At 36.0% G+C, this 20,505-nt stretch overlaps 1 protein-coding gene across 1 annotated transcript; it reads left to right on the forward strand.

The window, feature by feature from the left end:
* The first annotated feature begins 1,857 nt into the window (after positions 1-1,857).
* Positions 1,858-20,408, forward strand: sh3bp1 (SH3-domain binding protein 1). The gene is made up of 18 exons (XM_067369053.1): positions 1,858-2,121; positions 5,941-5,983; positions 6,124-6,228; positions 6,872-6,948; positions 7,104-7,215; positions 7,299-7,375; positions 7,523-7,610; positions 8,636-8,704; positions 13,353-13,443; positions 13,524-13,660; positions 13,826-13,937; positions 16,696-16,777; positions 16,883-16,963; positions 17,070-17,183; positions 17,279-17,376; positions 17,462-17,591; positions 17,678-17,949; positions 18,025-20,408. Exons 1-18 carry the CDS (start codon positions 2,075-2,077, stop codon positions 18,309-18,311), a joined length of 2,022 nt encoding a protein of 673 aa, XP_067225154.1. The 5' UTR covers positions 1,858-2,074; the 3' UTR covers positions 18,312-20,408.
* The last annotated feature ends 97 nt before the right edge of the window (positions 20,409-20,505 follow it).

Consider the following 20,505-nt stretch of genomic DNA (forward strand, 5'->3'; position numbering starts at 1 on the left):
TTACCCTCTTAATTTGTATAGAAACAGTAAGGGTGTGCTTAGTTTGAGAAAAAGTAATGCAAAAGTTATGCATAACCTTCCATAAAAAGTAACCAATAATGCAATTAGTTCCTTTTTAGGGAGTAATTCAATATTGTAATGAGTTACTTTTAAAAGTAACTTTCCCCAAAATAAGGGTATTCTGTTTATTGAAGTCTATACTCTGCTCACTGGACAGTTGTGTGAGGGTGTATGTCTAAGAGTGTGTAGTCATGCCTATTTGCTAGGCAACGTATCTTTTTGATATTTTTTACCTTTTTATATATGCATGTTTTAACTATAACTGTGAAGCACTTTGGGGAACAACGTTGTTATTAAATGTGCTGTAAGCAATAAAGTACAAGAGGCTGTGCTGTATCGTGAATAAGTCACGGCTGAAGGGTGTTGTTAGGCACGACGCAAAGCCGTGACTTATTCACGATACAGCACTAGCCTCTCGTACCTTATTGCCTTTATAAAACGGTTACCACACAATACAAATATTAAAGCCAAAAATTATGTATCAGTGCAACTTTCATGAAGTAAAATCACTAAAAGCCTTCCACCAGAAAAAATAGTCCCTGACCGTGAACGGCAACAGAAGTTACATTATTGTACCATTAGATGGCAGCAAAGACTCACTTTATGAGTGTGTCAGTCAGTAGCGAAGACTTTTAAATTGAAAAGACTGAAATGTAGTGAACACGGAACAAAACGCAACTGACAAATGCTCTGACTAGCGCTGTCAGTCATGGGAAAACCCCTTAACTGTTAAAAGGACAAGATATTGCAGTGGAAATTTAAATATATTTTTTATTATGAACATAGGACTAACCTGAAGGCAAATGCAAAATCTGAATGCAGGTAATAAACTCGCTCAATCGATGTCTTTCTCGTAATACTGTTCTATGTAATACAGTAAGCTTCAATGAACAATATAAATTGAGAACAAACAGTTTACGTTGCTAAGGGTGTTGTATAGTGATACACAGAACCGTTGGGTGAAGCGGTCATAGCCGTGTTTTATCATGAATAAAACACAGCAATTGACCAATCAGAACCAAGGACAGGAACTAACCGTTTTATAATAATAAATAAATGTTGAAGTTGAAAGTTAATTTAAGGGCCTGCCAAGGACCAGATTTTTTTTCTTATTATATCCTGATTCCTAACCATAAAATTCAATAGGATCTCTCTTTTTTTTCTTCACACGACTGTATGTGTATATAGTTTTTGGAAGTGAAAAAGAAGAAGTCATATAATTTAAAGTGAAAAAACGTAAATTGACATTTCCAAAATTCTCTGCATGACACTTCACATTTGAAACTCCTAATGTTGTTAAATTAATATTTATTGCATTACTTTAGTGTCATGTGTGTTACTATGATGGTGTTTAGGATTTGTGTGAATGACACTGCACCTTTTATATATTAGTATTTATCTTTTCAACGTGTGAAAAGGCTGCCTGTGATGAGCTTTGACTCATCATGTGACTTTCTCATTGTCAGTGTATTACAAAGGTACAAAACAGATATTATTAGTACTTCAATAAGTTAGTTATACCATTTGTACTGTAAATTTAAGTTAAATTTGTAAAACACTAAATGTTGCTTCTTTTTACATTTAATTTCTGGCAACCACAGCATTTTTTTTTTTTTTTTTTTTTGCAGTGTAGTTACTTTTAATGACATTGAAGTAAAAGTTCTAACAAAATGTTTGGTCATGATTATTAATGTTGTTTTTTGCTCTTATATAGAAAATGAAGGCTGTGCAAATCTACTTCAGTGTTCTCTGTGGCCTGAGAGGACTGCATGACTTTCACAGCATGATATGAAATTGTCTTTCCTCTTATGCATTTGGTAACTTCCTCTTTCTCTGAGTCGATGAGGTGTGTGCACAAATGTGAAACAGTCAAGTGAGACTGTTGCTGACACAAGTCTGAATGACATGCTTGTTTACTGAGTTCAGAGAGCAATATTTTCTATCAAATGAAACTAATATACTCTTGACCTGTGCGTAGGATCAAGTACTCGAAGGCATCAGATTCTTCACAATCATGCTAAAGCAGTTTAACATCTTAAAGCAGTTTGGAAATGGGGGGAAGTAAGTACTTTCATTTGTTGACTTCAGACTGTTTGTGGTGTTGTATGAGACAGTGTTACAGGAATGTCACTACATGTGACCAATTGTTTTAAACTCTTTTAAACAGTAGTCTTGCTTATCTTTTGTAGCAAAACAAAATTTGAATATGATTGATAGCTGTCTGATTTCTCCTAACATGACTCACTTGTGATGAAAGATGGCAGCTTGTTTCATAGTCAGTTGTGGCGAAAGCATGAATGTGATAAATACTGTTGTTCGTTAATTAATATGTCTATAGCTTTAGCACTTTTTCAAACATTGTCACTGACTGGTTACTTTATTTCAGTCTGAGTCTTGTTTCAATTGTTCAAGCCTGAGGAAACAGCTAGGGTTGACTGTAAAAACAAAATGTCACACAAACAATGCGTACCAATATTAGAATTTTGATTTCAATGACATTTGCACTCTCATGCTTACATACATTTATTATTATGTAGAGTCTTAATAACTTGACAGTGATTATGAGATTGTTTTGAAAGAGGCCGTGAGTAAAGTTGAACGTTTTTAGTTGCTGGAGCACATCTGCAGGTTGCACAGAACAAGATGCTAGTTTTGCAGCCCTCCCTGATATGACGTTAACAGGATATTAATAAACTTCTTAACCCCAGACTCAAAGCAGAGACAATACATTGCTGATAAAATTGTTTGTGTGACCTTTGAAGCAGAAAACGTATACCACGTACAGCTTGTGGTTGTTGAGATCCTATGGAACAGGCTATACAATTCATAATAGAATAAAGACAGCTATAGAATAGCCATTACTTAATATTTTACAAAAGTTTGTAAGATCAGAAAGATTTTTTTAAAGGAATTAATACTTTTTATTCAGCAAAGATGCATTAAATTGATCGAAAGTGACAGTTATAATGTTACAAGGTTTCAAATAAATGCTATGTATCAAGGTTTCCACAAAAACTCTGGCTGTTTTCAACATTAAGTATAATAATAAGAAGAAGAAGAAATGTTTCTTGAGCACCAAATAATAGAATGATTTCTGAAAGATTATGACACAACGAAGACTGGAGTAATGATGCTGAAAATTCAGCTTTAGAATAAATGACTATAATATATTAAAATCAAATTTAATATATTATAATATGTTTAAATTGTAATAATATTTAACAACATTTTTGTTTCTACTGTATTTTTTATTTTAATCAAATAAATAAATAAGACTAATAAGACACTTATAACATGATTATCTGGTGTAATCGCAGTATAACCATGGTCACCTTCTCAGTCACACAAAAATGGCCTCTCGTGTTTGTGTTCTTGGTTGCTTTTAGAAACATTGCAAACATAGGAAATTACATATGTCTCTGAGATGACTTTTAAGGCTACAGATGATGATGAAGTTTGTGTATCTACTTATTATACATACTAAACAATAGATTGTGGTTAAGCGAGAGAGTAAAATGGTTTGTGCTTCAGCCTTCAGTCCACTTCCCCTCTGCCCACTTTGGCCTGTTTTCTACAGCAGTCGTGGCTCTCTAATTTTAGTTTTGGCTGCTTTGGTTTGGCTATAGGGTGAATGGTTTGTTATGTGCAACTTTTGCTTGGAAAAAGTGTTGACTTTTTTATGAATTCAGAATTTAATACTAACCCTAACCCTTATTTGCAGTTCTATTTTGTTTATATGTGATCCCTTTCTTTATAAGTCGAATATGTTTATACAACAGTTAGTTCTGGTCTTTGAATTTGATCACCAGGCAGCTCTCAAAGAGTGCATATATACAGTCCAACAACACTGGGATTTCAGTGTTCATGTTTATCACTGTCAATCTGTTTATTAGTGGATTTTCAGTGACTCTTCACACAGGTTACATTGTTACACTAGTAGCTGTTGACAAGTGACATGTTGAATCATTCGTTCAACCGATTCATTCACACACAGTGATTCATTCAGGAATATAACAATGGCTGCATTTGAAATCGCATAATCTCAGAGGTTTGTCTTTTGAATAAGTACTTATTTTCTGTTAAAAAATAATATGTGTACACTCTAAAAAATGCTGGGTTAAAAACAACCCAAGTTGGGTTGAAAATGGACAAACCCAGCAATTGGGTTGTTTTAACCCAGCGGTAGGGTTAAATGTTTGCCCAACCTGTTGGGTAGTTTTATTTAACTCAACTATTGTTTAAAAATTACCGTATTGCTTAATTAAAATTAACCCAAAGTATGTTGGAAATGAACATTTATTAATGTTCAATGAATAATTATTAAACAACAAACATTTATTAAATTGATTATTAATAAATGTATATTAATAAACTATGAAACTATTAAATTTATATTAATAAAATATTAAAGCTTATTAATAAACATTCACCTTTTGTCTATTATTGTTGTCTCTAATTGCATCTGGTTTTTAATTTCCCAACTATTTTGGGTTCATTTTAAGCTAGCCATATAGCAATTTTTAAATAATATTTGGTTTAAATAAAACTACCCAGCAGGTTGGGAAAACATTTAACCCAACCGCTGGGTTAAAACAACCCAATCGCTGTGTTTGTCCATTTTCAACCCAACTTGGGTTGTTTTTACCCCGCATTTTTTAGAGTGTATTATGAATAAAATCCAGATGTACTACATTTGTCATGTGACCTATCAGCGTCAATTACATCGCTTCACTGCCATTAAATGTTTCAACACCTCTCCCATGGCTTGATGGGATAATAAAGTGTCCATTGGATGCACACTTACTGGAAGTAGTAGGTCTTCTAGGTACTTTTTATCTACTCATTTGAATACTGTGAAGTCAGACGCACTACTCTTTTCTCATACTGTTGTAAGGATGTAAGTATATTCATATGCAGCCACTGTCTTTATGAGTCAGTCATTGAATCATTCATTCAATCAGTTCACTCAAAAATATTGATTAATTCAGGAATGAAACAGTCTTTATGGGCCCTATCATACATCAGGCACAAAGTGATGCCAGGTGTGATGCAAGTGCTTTTGGCTAGTTTCAGGTCGACGCAGTTATCATTTTCACTTCCAGCGCCCACGTTGTTTATGGGTGCAAATGCACTTGCACCCATCTTTTCGCCCATGAGCGTGCTGGTCTGAAAACGAGGTGTATTCAGGTGCTTGTTGCTATTTTGAGGCAACTGAAAATGACTGCGACATTGACCAACAAAAACCTGGTCTAAAGTATCGCAGTATTTATTTGTTTTGTTGTTGTTATTTAAAGGGAACATTAGTAATATTTGCCTATAGGTGCAGCACACAGACATTTTTAAATATTGAAAATAAAAGGAATCCTCTTTGAGGAAGCGTTTAGTCTATCTGCTTGCAAATTCCGCCATGTAAATAGCCATGTAAATAGTTAAAGTGAATGGGAGATGAGATTGGTTTATTGCAAGTTACACTCAAAACACACCCATGACTCATTAAGAGACTAGGTACAACCCTTTTGGACCTGGTGCACTGACCATTTTTTTCCGTCGTTAAACTAGCAAAAGAGGATTCGGACATGCTCTAAGTGCACCTGCCCCATGTGCTTAGATTGTTAAAATAGGGCCCTATGAGTGAGTCATTGAATTATTCATTTAGGCCAATTTGTTCACTCACATTCTTTGGTTTAGTTTGTAACTGTTTTTATAAAGTGAATACAATTTACTCAGTATTAACTTCTTGCTTATAGAACTTATAATTAAGCAATATTATATTTACATGTCACTGTTGGTCTGAATATCAAACACAGCTGTGATTACTCGTGGAGGTTGCCATCAGTAAAATGCAAGAAATGTTCAAGGTAATTTGTTTCTGTTTTGTAGGTCACAAGATGCAACTGACCTTCTTTCAGAGGATCTGGTTTTGGTGAGGCATTTCTACCACTATTACACCTTAACTATTAAATCTGCATAAACCACAGTTGTTGAGATGCCTTCATACACACTGTGTTAACAGTATTTGGATACAGGGCCCTCTAAATGAATGCTCCATCTGGTTGCTTTAAGGTGGAACAACGTGTGGAGCCAGCCAAGAAAGCTGCCCAGATCATTCATAAGAAGTTGGTAGGCTGCCTGCAGAGTCAGCAGGGACTGGACTCAGAGAGGCGGATGGTAAGCTGACCCCTTATTCAATCATGTGGTTTATAAGTGTGTTGGCACAGATTTTGAAGCAGTTGCTGTATATGAAAAGTGAGTAACATTCACAGAGACAAATGAAATGGTCATTTGATGAAATGCTGTGGCTGTGAAGATCATCTACATAGACCACCGTCACAGTGGATGGTGGGATTTCTTCCAATAGTCTATCTTGGCCTACCATTTTGTGAAGCTGATCCCAAATTGCTCCAGGGGTGATAGAGAGTCCCTGAATCTGTCCTCTGAGGTTTCCCTTATGTCTGTGTATAGATAATTATGTCTAGACAAAAAGTTTTGGATATGCTTCAAATATGTGGCAGCTGCTCAGAAGTGCTAAACGCAGGCCTTCATTTTGTTCTTATTCTTCAAGAACATTCTTCATTTTCTTTCTCTTTGTAAAATAGGTTTCGGTGAGGAAAATCTGCTCCATTTCTCTGATTTGTTTTCCTCTCTTTTTTCTCCTCCTTTGCATCAGGCTATGAAATTACACAGTTATGTTACATTTGTCCCTTAGCAGTGTAAACTAATAGTTCTAAAGCAGAACTTTCAAAAGCGTGACATTCAATACTTCCTTATTTCCTCACTCACTTTACTCATTCATATTTTTCATTATTTACAGAAAAAGTTACCCCTCATGATGCTCTCTGTCAGCATGGCTGAGAGCTTTAAAGATTTTGATGGTGAATCCTCAATAAGGTGAGTATTTTAATACTTTATCACAAATATCTTGCATGATACTGATGTAAATGTTGATTTACAGTCAGAGTTAAGAGTAAATAGCAATGTAGCACAGTTGCCTTGGAAATACACCATTTACAGTCTGTTTCTACACACTCCTAACCTTCCTGCAGAAAAGTTCTGGAAATGTGCTGCTTCATGCAAAATTTCCTGGCACGGACTCTGGCTGACTTTGAGATGAAGTTGGAGAAAGAAGTTCTTGTGCCTCTGAATAAGCTCAGTGAGGTAGCTTTTTTCTTACTACCAAACCATATGAACTGAAACAGACAGTATTCATGACCTATTCATGACCGATGTTATCTATGCAGGAGGACCTGCCAGAGATCTTGAAAAACAAGAAACAGTTTGCTAAACTTACAACAGATTGGAATAATGCTCGCATCAGGTGAATTTCTTATTTTTGACAACAATGTGTCTCAAACTTCTCTTTCAACATAAATCACAACTTCATTGCAATCCTCTTTTATGAAGATATATCTGTGTCATGAACAGTTTTGCAATGTGTGTCCTCTGCATGCACTCTCACTTTTAGATCTCAGACCAGCACAGGCCCACAGGCTAAGCAGGACGGACTAAGAGAGGATGTAGAGGAGGCCTGGAAGAGACTGGAGTCTATCAAGGTTAAAGTTTGTTTTTTCACTGGTCCCAGGCTGATTATGCTACCGTGGCCAATTTAACATATATCTAGTTCCGACATGAAACTCTAGATGGCACAGCCTGATTTGCTAGCAATCACATCATTTACTACATGGCACAAGCTGATTGGCCTCTCCAGTGAGATTGCTTGCTCAACATTTAAATGATCTGGTTCAGTGTTCGCTGGTCCTGCAGCATGCTATTAGAGGTCCTCTGAACTCCTCCACCTCCCCCAGCTCCACCTGTCTAGATCTGCTGTGGGATTTATGTATGCCTATACAAGCAGAAGCATATCTTACATGCTCACAGCAACATGTCTGTGTATCTATTAGGCAGTAGTAAGTCCATACAGTGTATGTATCAGATCTAGTCCGTCAAGACTAAATACATTTACAATGTCATATACATTAACATGCTAAAATTATTTAGAGAGTTATCATGATTGGACTATATTTTGCTATTCTCATTCTAACCAGCTACTTTTAGATAGCCATTCTCAACTCAGCACTATGAAACAGGATTTCTTCAGATTTTTCTAACCTATGGTTTTGATAAAATCAAATTTGGCTACCAAAATGAAACTCTACAGCACATGTGTCGAACTCCGCTGCTGGAGTTTAGCTCCAACCAGTTCCAAAACACTTGCCTGGAAGATTCTAGTGATCTTGTAGACCTTGATTAGCTTTTCAGGTATGTGTAATAAGGGTTGGAGCTAAACTCTCCAGGACATTGGCTCACCATTGGCTCACCAGGAACTGAGTTTAACACCCCTGCTTTACAGCTTGTTCAAATTTAGCTCATATCATTTGCCAATCTTATTTCCTCTCTCTGCTTTTCATATTGTCTTAAGGCCAAAAAATCATGGTGCAAAAAGTCAGCTAACAATCCTTGTAGTTTTGATAAGCTGACATAAAAATGTGTGATTTTCATCAGATTTTCTCAGGCCTCAATATTTTTAAGGAATGCACAGGAAAGAAATCAATAAACCAATACATTTTCTTTCTCTCAGGATCAGTACTCTGCAGACCTCTATCATTTTGCCACTAAAGAGGATGAGTATGCCAGCTACTTCATTCGTGTGAGTACCTATGCACTGTAAACCTGAACAGTACTACTAACTTATACAGATTAAGTACACTGCAATTAAAGGATTAGTCCACTTTCAAATAAACTTTTCCTGATAATTTACTCACCCCCATGTCATCCAAGATGTTCATGTTTTTCTTTCTTCAGTCAAAAGTAAATTAAGGTTTCAGTGCAGCTTCAAAGGGCTTTAAATGATACCAGACGAGGAATAAGGGTCTTATCTAGCGAAACGATCGGTCATTTTCGAAAAAAATACAACTGTACAGTAGGTACGGAAAGTATTCAGACCCCCTTAAATGTTTCACTCTTTGTTATATTGCAGCCATTTGCTAAAATCATTTAAGTTCATTTTTTCCCCTCATTAATGTACACACAGCACCCCATATTGACAGAAAAACACATGATTGTTGACATTTTTGCAGATTTATTAAAAAAGAAAAACTGAAATATCACATGGTCCTAAGAATTCAGACCCTTTGCTGTGACACTCATATATTTAACTCAGGTGCTGTCCATTTCTTCTCATCATCCTTGAGATGGTTCTACACCTTCATTTGAGTCCAGCTGTGTTTGATTATACTGATTGGACTTGATTAGGAAAGCCACACACCTATATAAGACCTTACAACTCACAGTGCATGTCAGAGCAAATGAGAATCATGAGGTCAAATGAACTGCTTGAAGAGCTCAGAGACAGAATTGTGGCAAGGCACAGATTTGGCCAAGGTTACAAAAACATTTCTGCTGCACTTGAGGTTCCTAAGAGCACAGTGGCCTCCATAATCCTTAAATGGAAGACATTTGGGATGACCAGAACCCTTCCTAGAGCTGTCCGTCCAGCCAAACTGAGCTATCGGGGGAGAAGAGCCTTGGTGAGAGAGGTAAAGAAGAACCCAAAGATCACTGTGGCTGAGCTCCAGAGATGCAGTCGGGAGATGGGAGAAAGTTGTAGAAAGTCAACCATCACTGCAGCCCTCCACCAGTCGGGGCTTTATGGCAGAGTGGCCCAACGGAAGCCTCTCGTCAGTGCAAGACACATGAAAGCCTGCATGGAGTTTGCTAAAAAAAACACCTGAAGGACTCCAAGATGGTGAGAAATAAGATTCTCTGGTCTGATGAGACCAAGATAGAACTTTTTGGCCTTAATTCTAAGCGGTATGTGTGGAGAAAACCAGGCACTGCTCATCACCTGTCCAATACAGTCCCAACAGTGAAGCATGGTGGTGGCAGCTAAAATAACGAAGGATTGGCTTCACAACAACTCTGTGACTGTTCTTGAATGGCCCAGCCAGAGCCCTGACTTAAACCCAATTGAGCATCTCTGGAGAGACCTAAAAATGGCTGTACACCAATGTTTACCATCCAACCTGACAGAACTGGAGAGGATCTGCAAGGAGGAATGGCAGAGGATCCCCAAATCCAGGTGTGAAAAACTTGTTGCATCTTTCCCAAAAAGACTCATGGCTGTATTAGATCAAAAGGGTCTGAATACTTAGGACCATGTGATATTTCAGTTTTTCTTTTTTAATAAATCTGCAAAAATGTCAACAATTCTGTGTTTTTCTGTCAATATGGGGTGCTGTGTGTACATTAATGAGGAAAAAAAATGAACTTAAATGATTTTAGCAAATGGCTGCAATATAACAAAGAGTGAAAAATTTAAGGGGGTCTGAATACTTTCCGTACCCACTCTATATGCTTTATATAAACAGATGATTGCCTTGCACGTGCTTCCACTTTCCCGCTGTATGTCCTACAAATTCCCTATTCTACTTACGGAAAAAAACGAAACTGGCGCGGCGTTCATTGCGTAAGTTGAATGTGGAAGGAGTAGGACATACAGCGTAAGCTATATTTTGTAGTTTTGTAATTTTGACCTTCAACCGTTTGGAGGCCATTGAAGTCCACTACAAGAATAATCCTGGAATGTTTTCATCGAAAACCTTAATGTCTTTTCAACTGAAGAAAGAAAGACATGAACATCTTGGATGATATGGGGGAGAGTAAATTATCAGGAACATTTTATTTGAAAGTGGACTAATCCTTTAAAGTCAAAGAAATTGATGCACCTTAAAACAATTACATTTTCTGAATGAGGAGTTTAGTTTTATTTTTGTGTAGCTCAACATTTTTGAGTAAATCCTTATACTTAAATAATTTTTAAGTTTACTGAGCGATATAAAGTGATGTCATCCATGTCACGTCATTGCCGATGTTACCGACGTAACTAACATACAGAAGAATCCATTCAACATTAAATTGAGTTTCAGCAGATTTCAAGTTCCCACCATGCTTTGCGTCACACTCTGTAAGGAAGAATAAATGTTGAAATTGAGTGTTATTTTGTGTGTTTTTGCAAAAGATTAATCAAGGGGAAGATGTGTTATTGTTTAATGTTCTGTTATTTATGTATTTAAAGGTGCTCTACGTGATGTCACGCGTTTTTAGGCCAAAACATTTTTTGTCACATACAGCAAACATCTCCTCACTATCCGCTAGCTGCCTGTCCCCTGAACACACTGTAAAAAACACGGTCTCTGTAGTCGCCACAAGCTCCGAAAACGGCAATACAAACATCCTGGACTCCGAAACATAATAAACATGCTCCAGCCAATAACAGACAAGAATGATTTTAAATGCGCGTTCATGACTGTTTCAGGAAGCACTGAGGGGAGGGGGAGGGGAGGTTCTAGCTAGCCTCTGTTTTGTTTGACAACACTTCGAACCTCAACAGGAAGTTACTCCACCCAGGATCACTTAGAGCACCTTTAAATGTGTTTCTGTGATGAAGTTTTGTAGGGTTACCATCATGGTAAAGAGTAGTGCCTGTGGTTAGGTTGGGAAGGGGCAAAACTTCAAGGCTATAAATACTGCATGTTGATTAACAGTTCATGCAAGTAAATAGTGATAGTTTCCTTGATGGTTACATTAGCGCATGCTGGTGTGCTTTTGATAACTATCACTTAACCGTTTAGGTGTTAGTTTATTCAATATTTTAATTAAATTGTGATTACTGAATATGTGTAGTATAAAATATTTTTTTTTAAGTTCTACTAAAATAACCTTTGTGTTGTTTACTTAAATGTTTTGAGTATTCTGAACTTTTACAACCACTGCATCAAAATAACTAAAAAAAATAAGAACATTACATATGGTAAACAACAGTTTTAAAGGTACTATTTGTGATATTTTTTTTCCGCTAGAGGCCTATTCAAAACAAAGGCGTAGTTTGATGACGCCAAGTTTTAGAGCGGAAACTTGGGACATGTGGTCTCCATCTCAACGGCCGGTGCAAAAGAATAGGGATTGGAGTCTGGAAGAACTCATGTTCGTGGATGCGATTATTAACGTTACTGTAGTATGAAGCAGAGCAGGACCGAGTGTTGCGGGAGCTGAACGAGGAGCTGGAGCGATTGATCAACACACGCCTCACGAGCAGCGGGACTTTTATTATGACACAGTCGCCGGTGCCGCTTCCGCTTTTCCGGTCATGAGTTTACGGGAGCTGTCCTTGTCGACAGATGGTAAACAGTAATTATGTTCCATAAATAAGTAACACAATCCACCATAAAACGTGCATGAAGTAAATAAGGAACTGCTTGAAGCAAGCTAGTGGTTTGCTGGACGCTAGACACTACTTCCGCATTTGTCCACGACACTGTTGTCATGTGGTTTCTACATCAGTAAAGGCGGTAACAAAGGGAACTGACGTCATTGACAGGCGACTGCACTGCCCCATATCACTGTTTAGAATGGGAATTTTCTCATGATTTACAAGTACTTGAAAACATTAGAGATATTGTTAGTAATCAGCTGGACAAAATATATAACACTAGCCTAGTGGTTTTTGGATATTTTACTGCAAAAATTTTACATATTGTACCTTTAAGTACAGTGGACTTAAACATTAAATAAAAAAAATTTTTTTTTAGTTTTTTTTACTTAATTGTTACTTATAATTATTGTTTACTTTAAAAATTTGAGTTGCTTTACTTACATTTTTTGAGTCAGTGTCTACAATAATTTTGAGTATTCTGAATTTATTAGATTTTACAGTGTGTCCTTACCTCCACAGGCTAATTAGTAATGCTCAAGTACCCCTTTTAATCAATACCAAAATAGAATTGTTCCTTTTAAGTCCTTTTACACTAGATATCATTCCTTATTATCATTATAATTTATAAAATGGCCCATTATTACAGCAATTACATTTTAATCTACAAATAGTCAATACTGTGAGATAAAAACAGACTCACCAAGTGGCTTCCTCTTTTTTAAAAAAAGAAGCTTGAGTTATCATTACCTTCTTTAAATTTATCTTTATATTCCGTACATCGATCCATTCGCTGAACTGTTTATCCTCACTACTCACAAGTTATTTATTTAGCTTGCCCCTTTTATGTTTTTTTTTTCTTCAGCACAGCGTATTTAACTGTTTGCCTGGCATTTTGTGTTATTTGTATTATGTGTATACAAATATTTAGTTACTTTTGTGATTTATATATAAATATATCTACATATCTTCTGTCCTGAGATGACTTCTTGGAATTTTTTCAGTCATTTTAATAATATTAATAAGAAAATAAAACATAAGGGAAAAATATAAATGTGACTTATGAGCTTGTTTGTCTTTCTGACAGCTTCTAGAGCTGCAAGCTGAATATCACAAGGCCTCACATGAATTCCTGGAGAAAAACATAACAGAGCTCAAAGAGAGTCACAGCCACACAGGTGAGCAGAGGAAAATGATGTTTAGCAGTGATTTCAGTATTCAAACATTTGCAAATGCGTATTGTCTGTTTTAAATTTAGAGCCCCAAGTGAGTTCATCAGAAAATAAGGTATTCGGAGAGCCTCTGCTGTCTCACCTTGAGAGTTGTGGAAAAAAGATTGCTGTCCCTATTGAAGAGTGCGTAAGCATGCTGCTTCGTACAGGACTCAGGGAAGAGGTAAGCGTACACTTGTTTTTAAAAGCCACATATGCAGCTTTGCACCTACACACAAAGAATTGCACACCCACATAACTGCATGCCCACTATAATCAGTATATTGTTTTGCTTTTTGACTCACATCTTCACTATCTCTCACTATCTATCTTTATAAATATCATCTAGGGGTTGTTCAGACTAGCAGCTGCTGCATCTGTTGTGAAAAAACTGAAAAACTGTCTGGATTCAGGGACAGTCGACCAGAATGAGTTCAGTTCTGACCCACATGCTGTGGCAGGTGAAAGGCCACTGTAACTCTTTTTGTTTTTTTGTGTGACAGACTAACTTTTTGGTTTCACTTTATTTTATAATACGTGCACTTTCAATAGTATGTGTATTTACCAAAAAAGTACTGAATAATATAAGGTAACAACATGGATTAAAATTAGATTTAGAGGTAGTTTCTGGACTAGCACCTGGTTATTACCTAGTTATTGTAATTACTACAATAAGTATATGTTATGCGAAAAAGGACTGTAAAATAAAGTGCTACCAACTTTTGTTAAATCTATGATTAATTTTAAAAGTGAAACCTGAGTTATGAGCGTAGTCCAAGTTAACAGAGAACATTCTCAGAACTTTGGCTAACCTCTTCTAGGATCTCTCAATGTTATGAATAAAACCTTCTTCCTGTAACGTTAATAGAATAAAGTTAATAACGTTAGCACAAAAACATTATTTATACATTGTTCATTGAACGTTCTTCTGAAACATTTTAGTTGGACATTAGTCTAATGTTTTTAAAGGGATAGTTCACCCAAAAAAGGAAGTTCTGTCATCATTTACTCAGTAGTTCCGTTCCAAACCTGTATGGATTTCTTTGCTCTGCTGAACACAAAGGAATATATTTGGAAGAATGTCAGTAACCAAAGAGATCTCACCCCCATTTACTACCATAGTATTTATTTTTCCTACTATGGTAGTCAATATTCCTTTGTGTTCAGCAGAACAAAGAAATTCATACAGGTTTGGAACTACTTGAGGGGGAGTAAATGACGACAGAACTTTCATTTTTGGGTGAACTATCCCTTTAAATATGGTTCAGAGAACATTCAGATTTAACATTTTGATGTTTATAAAACATTTAGAACTGGATGTTTTGAACCTACAGAGAACATTCAGAAATAACATTTTCATTACTTAATGGAAAATGTTCTTAGAATGTATTTTTTAGCTCAGAAATTGGCTGATGCTTTAACTGACAATAATGGGAAAAGTGCATTGTGTTACACCAAATGTGGTTGCTATATGTGGTTGAGGTGACAAACTGCAGCATATATATAAAAAAACAGATGTTTCTAGGATCCTCCTTGTCTATTATAGTAACATTTCAGCCATCATTTATACACGTGGTTTCAAACTCGTTTGATTTTCTTCCATGGAACACAAAATTAGAAGTTTAGTAGAATGTCCGAGCTGCTCTTACAGTGATAGTGAATTGGGACAGACACTATTGAGCTCTAAAAGGACTAAAATACACCATAAACATCTGTGTGCTACATTCAAAGTCTTGTGAAGCCACATAGCTTTGTGTATGGAACATTTTTAAAAGTCAAAAGTCAACTGAAATCCTTCCCCGTTGTAGCAAAAATCTCATTCATGTTTCATGTCTGCATATATTCATCAGGTTTGACATCAGTGGTTATAATGTGTCTCATCATTAACATCAAAATCGGCTCAATACATCTTACCAAAATTATAATTATTATTTTGAAGATTTAAATAACATTTTTGGAGCTTGTCAGTTTTATTCCCAATTCGCTTTCATTGTAGGGAAAAAAGGTATTCTGCTGTGTTGGGGGTAACGCATTACAAGTAACTTGAGTTATGTAATCAGATTACTTTTTTCAAGTAACTAGTAAAGTAACATTATTTTTTCAATTTACAGCAAAATATCTAAGTTACTTTTTCAAATATGTAATGCAAGATACTTTTTCACATTTATTGACTGACAGCTCTCCTGTCCTCATGTTGAGAGAAATAGGGTAAGTCAAGAGGCGTTGTGTGCGCTGTGTGAACATGGTGATTTTGCCAAGTATTTTGTTGATCCTTGGAACAACATTCCAGTCTGAAAATGTAGTTTTAACCCTATTCCTACCCCTAAACCTAATTCATAATTTATCCCTAATATCAGAGGGGAAAGATAGGTGAATAACATTGATGTAGAAGCACCTAACCCTGGTTGCAAGCCTAAACTTGACATAAACTGTAAATGTGTCCCTCAAATCTGATTGGTTGATTGGAATGTTGTTCCAGGATCAACAAAGATGTTAATCCAGGAACATGTCTTACTTGGCAAAATTACAGTAACATTGTGAACATGATGGTTATTGTAGTTCTTGACTAAATGTGAAAATGCATTTACTCATCTCACATGTACAAAAAACATTCAGTATTCCTCAAAAGGAATAAAAACAGTGAAATGCAAATTAAGAATTTCAAACCTGTAATAATTAAATTAAATTAAAGATACTTTGTGTATTTAATCTCACTTTATTAACCAATGTCTTTGCTGCTGATCTAATTCAACCATACTAATAAGCAAAAATTACTTTAGATTAGATTTAAAATTAAAAGTGTGAACATCCTTCTCCTGTATCCTATTCTATTTTAATCCAGAATGGTTTAAGAAAGGGCCTTAACATTTGCCAAAAATATAAAAAAACATTTTTTGGTTATTAAAAAACAAAGAAGCAAGCCCAGCCCAGGTGAGAAAAAGTAATGCAAAAGTAATGTAACACATTACTTTTACTTTTCATAAAAAGTAACTAAGTATTGCAATTAGTTCCTTTTTTAGGAAGTATCGCAATATTGTAATGCATTACTTTTAAAAGTAACTTCCCCAAAAACTGGTTACATGGAACAAAGAAAGTCATGCGGGTTTGGAACGTAAAAATGTTGCTTTAGCGTAAACTACTTTTTTAGCAGGTTTGATTGGCACAAGGAAAATACTATTAAAAATTTTTAACCTTATTTTGTTTGCGCTGTCTTTCAAGGGGCTCTTAAGTGTTACTTGAGGGAATTGCCTGAACCGCTCATGACAGTTGAGCTATATAATGACTGGTTCAAAGCTGCAGGGTAAGTCTATATCTGGCTTGTTTGTTTCTGTATCAATGGTGTTAAAACACCTCAGGTACTGAGTTTCAATCCATTTTCATTGTCTTGTCATTTTTAAAATTGTAGAGAAAAAGAAACAGATGAAAAATTGAAGCAGCTTCGGATAGTGTTGCAAAAACTTCCCAAGGAAAACTATAACAACCTCAGGTACGGTAGATTTTCAACTGTAAATCTACCCCAAACTTAATGTTCAAGTTCACACCAGACTTTCACTGTCTAGGTCTATCTTTGACTTTATCTCTCTCTCCATCAGATACCTTGTCCAGTTTCTGTCACAGTTGTCAGAGCAGCAAGCGGTGAATAAGATGACACCCAGCAATATTGCCATAGTGCTTGGGCCTAATCTACTGTGGCCTCGCTGTGAGGAGTCAGTATAGCACACACAAACACAAGTCTGGACTTCTCAACTGTGCATCCACAACTCAATCTCCTAAAATATCCCTCTACTTTTCTCTATTTCAGAGAGACATCATTGCTAACCATGGCATCCGCATCTTCAGTCCAAGTTGTGACTGTCATAGAGCCACTCATACAGTATTCCAAGAGCCTCTTCCCCGAAGGTACAGGAACATTACACAAGTCATTGTTCATCTAATTTCATTAGGTATATAAAAATATTTCCAAATAAATTAAATGTACTTTTAGAGGCTGATTTCGAGATCCCAGAACAACCTGAGAGCCCGATTCCGACAATATCCCCAAGATCTCTTTCTGACAGCGTCTTTTCCTCTCTCTCTTTCTCCTCTGGTCGACCATCCCTATCAAAAACTGACAGGTAGTGAACCTCCTTTATAATTTCTAAGGTCAAGACTCTTTACTGAAAAAGTTAAGTTTACAAAAGTCTGGCTTTGCTTATTTCAGCTCCGCATCATCTGAGGATTTCGGCGGGACAGTAGTTGTTAAAGCTGCTCAGGTTAACCGTGATGCTGTTTTGTGGGACAACAACAATTCTGATTCAATCGCTCAACCACCTCCACAGAATCACATCCCTTCAGCGCTTCCTCGTTACACTCCGGTACTCGCCCAAAGCCAATCGCAGACTAAGCCGAAGAGCTTCAACCAATCAGAGCCAATTCAGGAGCTGCCCTCCCAGTCCCAGGAGCCCACGCTGAAGATCGGTGGTCCATATAAACGTACGTCTGCAATTATAGAAGCTTTTTGTGTCATATTATTGTAGTAGAAACTAAATTTGCAGTTGATTTCTACAGCAAGGAGGTCGTTCATCCAGCACAAGACATCAAACCTTGCCAAAGGCCCTCCGGTAAGCCAGACAGGCCCTTTATCCACAGCCCAGGCGAGAGTGTTCCCTGTTCCTCTGCCTAGAAGCTCTGAAATAAAAGCACCACCTTCACCAAAGCCCGAAACCACCCAAGCTCCACTACCCGCATTGCCTGAAACAGGACCACCAAAGAAACCCCAAGGCAGAAGACCCAAAGTCCCTCCTCCACAACCACCCCAAGCACTGAACAAACAGCTCACCTTTCCAGCTCAGTGAATAGAAAGTGGCCTGGAAAAAGCACTGGATTGTGATGACATCTAGCAGTTTATGCAGTATCTTCTGGTTAAGCTTTTTAACCAAAGTTTGGATTTTTCTGTAAGACTTTTTACAGGAAGTCTCTTATGCTCACTAAGGCTACATTTATTTGATCAAAAATACAGTAAAACAGTAATATTGTGAAATATTATTACAATTTAAAATAACTGTTTTGATATATTTTAAAATGTAATTTATTAATCTTATAGCAAATATTCATTTTCAGCCATTATTCCAGTCTTCAGTGTCACATGATCTTTCAGAAATCATTCTAATATACTGATTTGGTGCTCAAGAAACATTTATTATTATCAAAGGTAATATTTTTGTGGAAACCTTGATACATTTTTCAGGTTTCTTTGACGAATGTAGAGTTCAAAACTGAACAGCGTTTATTTGAAACAGAAATCTTTTGTAACATTATAGATGTCTTTATTGTCACTTTTGATCAATTTATTAGTTTCTTTAAAACTCTTACTGACCCTAAACTTTTGAACTGTAATGTGTCTTTTTGGTTAGCCTCTATTCTAGTATTTTAGATCTGCTATAGAGATACAGGGTTTAAGGACTGTCAAACACAAATATAACATAGAACAATCTGACTTCCTTTGGTTTGCGTCTGGGGCGTACTGACGCTTCACATTAGCTATTTATGCATAAGCTTATTCTGAAGCATGACATTTGAAAAGCCATAACAGTCAAATCATGGTCACACTTGTTAAAGCATTTTAAGGCTCATGTTGTTCATAGCTTCTTTTAATGAAAACTTTATTGCTGTCATTGATAACATACATTGCTATTTTGTAAATTTCTTGTGCAAAGCCGCACATACGTACAATATGTACATATTATATTGTGATTAAGGGAATGAATGGAGAGGTCAACTCCTCTGTCATAATAAACAAAACTTAAATTCAAACAAAATTCATATTAATATATCTTAATACATTGATAAACATTGGTGGGCATAATATTACTGAATGATGTGTTGATTTGAAGATATTTATCATCTAATAAAGGAAATGAAAGTCATGGTTGCTAATTTTTTTTCTGTATTGTTTGTGCTCATGTGAAAACAAAGCACATCACAGCTTTGTGCAACACAGTGACCTGTAGGCCTTCGTCCTGTCTTGTACATATGGCTGGTTTTGCAGGAAATAACTGCCACACAATGTCATTCACAATGAAAATATGAGCTATTAAAACTACATGCAAAGTGTTTTGCAAAGTAAATACAAAATTAGCTAGCAGGTATACGTCTGTACTTCTACATGGTATCACTGTACACTACATAAGGTTTACTTGAAATGTAAATACTGCAAACTAAAATATTGCATATTTTAATGGCATATTGTTACCATTGTTAGCTAGCTGTGTTTATTGTGCATTACAGAGCAACTGTGGCAGGTTTTATTTCCCTGGAACAAAGCTAATATTTTAAGGATGAGATCAAACAAAAGTGAAAATTTGAGATGCTAGTATTAGTTTATGTGCTTGCAAATCCACTCATATGTTTTTATTTTTTATATGCAATACTTTCTTCAAAACACTATGAATGTTGGGGTAAATAACAATCCATTAGCTTTCATTTTCCCCATTGCAAACATTTAGAAATGTTATTAAAGGAATAGTTCATCCAAAGAACTTGAATGATCTTTTTTGTGGAACACAAAAGGAGAGATTCAGGTGAATATCCTTGCTGCTCTTTTCCATATAGTGATCCTGAATGAGAACTGAGGGGCTGTCAAACTCCAAAATGACAAAAAAGTACCAAAAGTTGAAAAAAAAGTAGTCCATTTGACTTGTTGGTTGTATTCTAAGTCTTCTGGAGTCATATCTCTTTATTGTGACATTTAAATGTTATTATTTAATTGTTATTAAAGCGGTACTCCACCCCAAAAAAAAAAAAATCTGTTATTATTTACTCACCCTCATTTCATTTCAAACCTTCCCAGATAATTTGAAGAACATTGGAAACCAAACAATGTTGAACCACACTGACTTTAATTGTGTGACAAAACAGTTGAAACATTCTTCAAAATATCTTCTTTTGAGTTCCACAGAAGAAAGAAAGTCATCTAGTCATAAGGGTACAGTACATAATGATAGAATTTTCTTTTTTGGGTGGACTATCCCTATAAATTATGAATTATTT

The sequence above is a fragment of the Chanodichthys erythropterus genome, chromosome 19 (assembly GCF_024489055.1).
Source record: "Chanodichthys erythropterus isolate Z2021 chromosome 19, ASM2448905v1, whole genome shotgun sequence".
Classification (NCBI taxonomy): Eukaryota; Metazoa; Chordata; class Actinopteri; order Cypriniformes; family Xenocyprididae; genus Chanodichthys; species Chanodichthys erythropterus.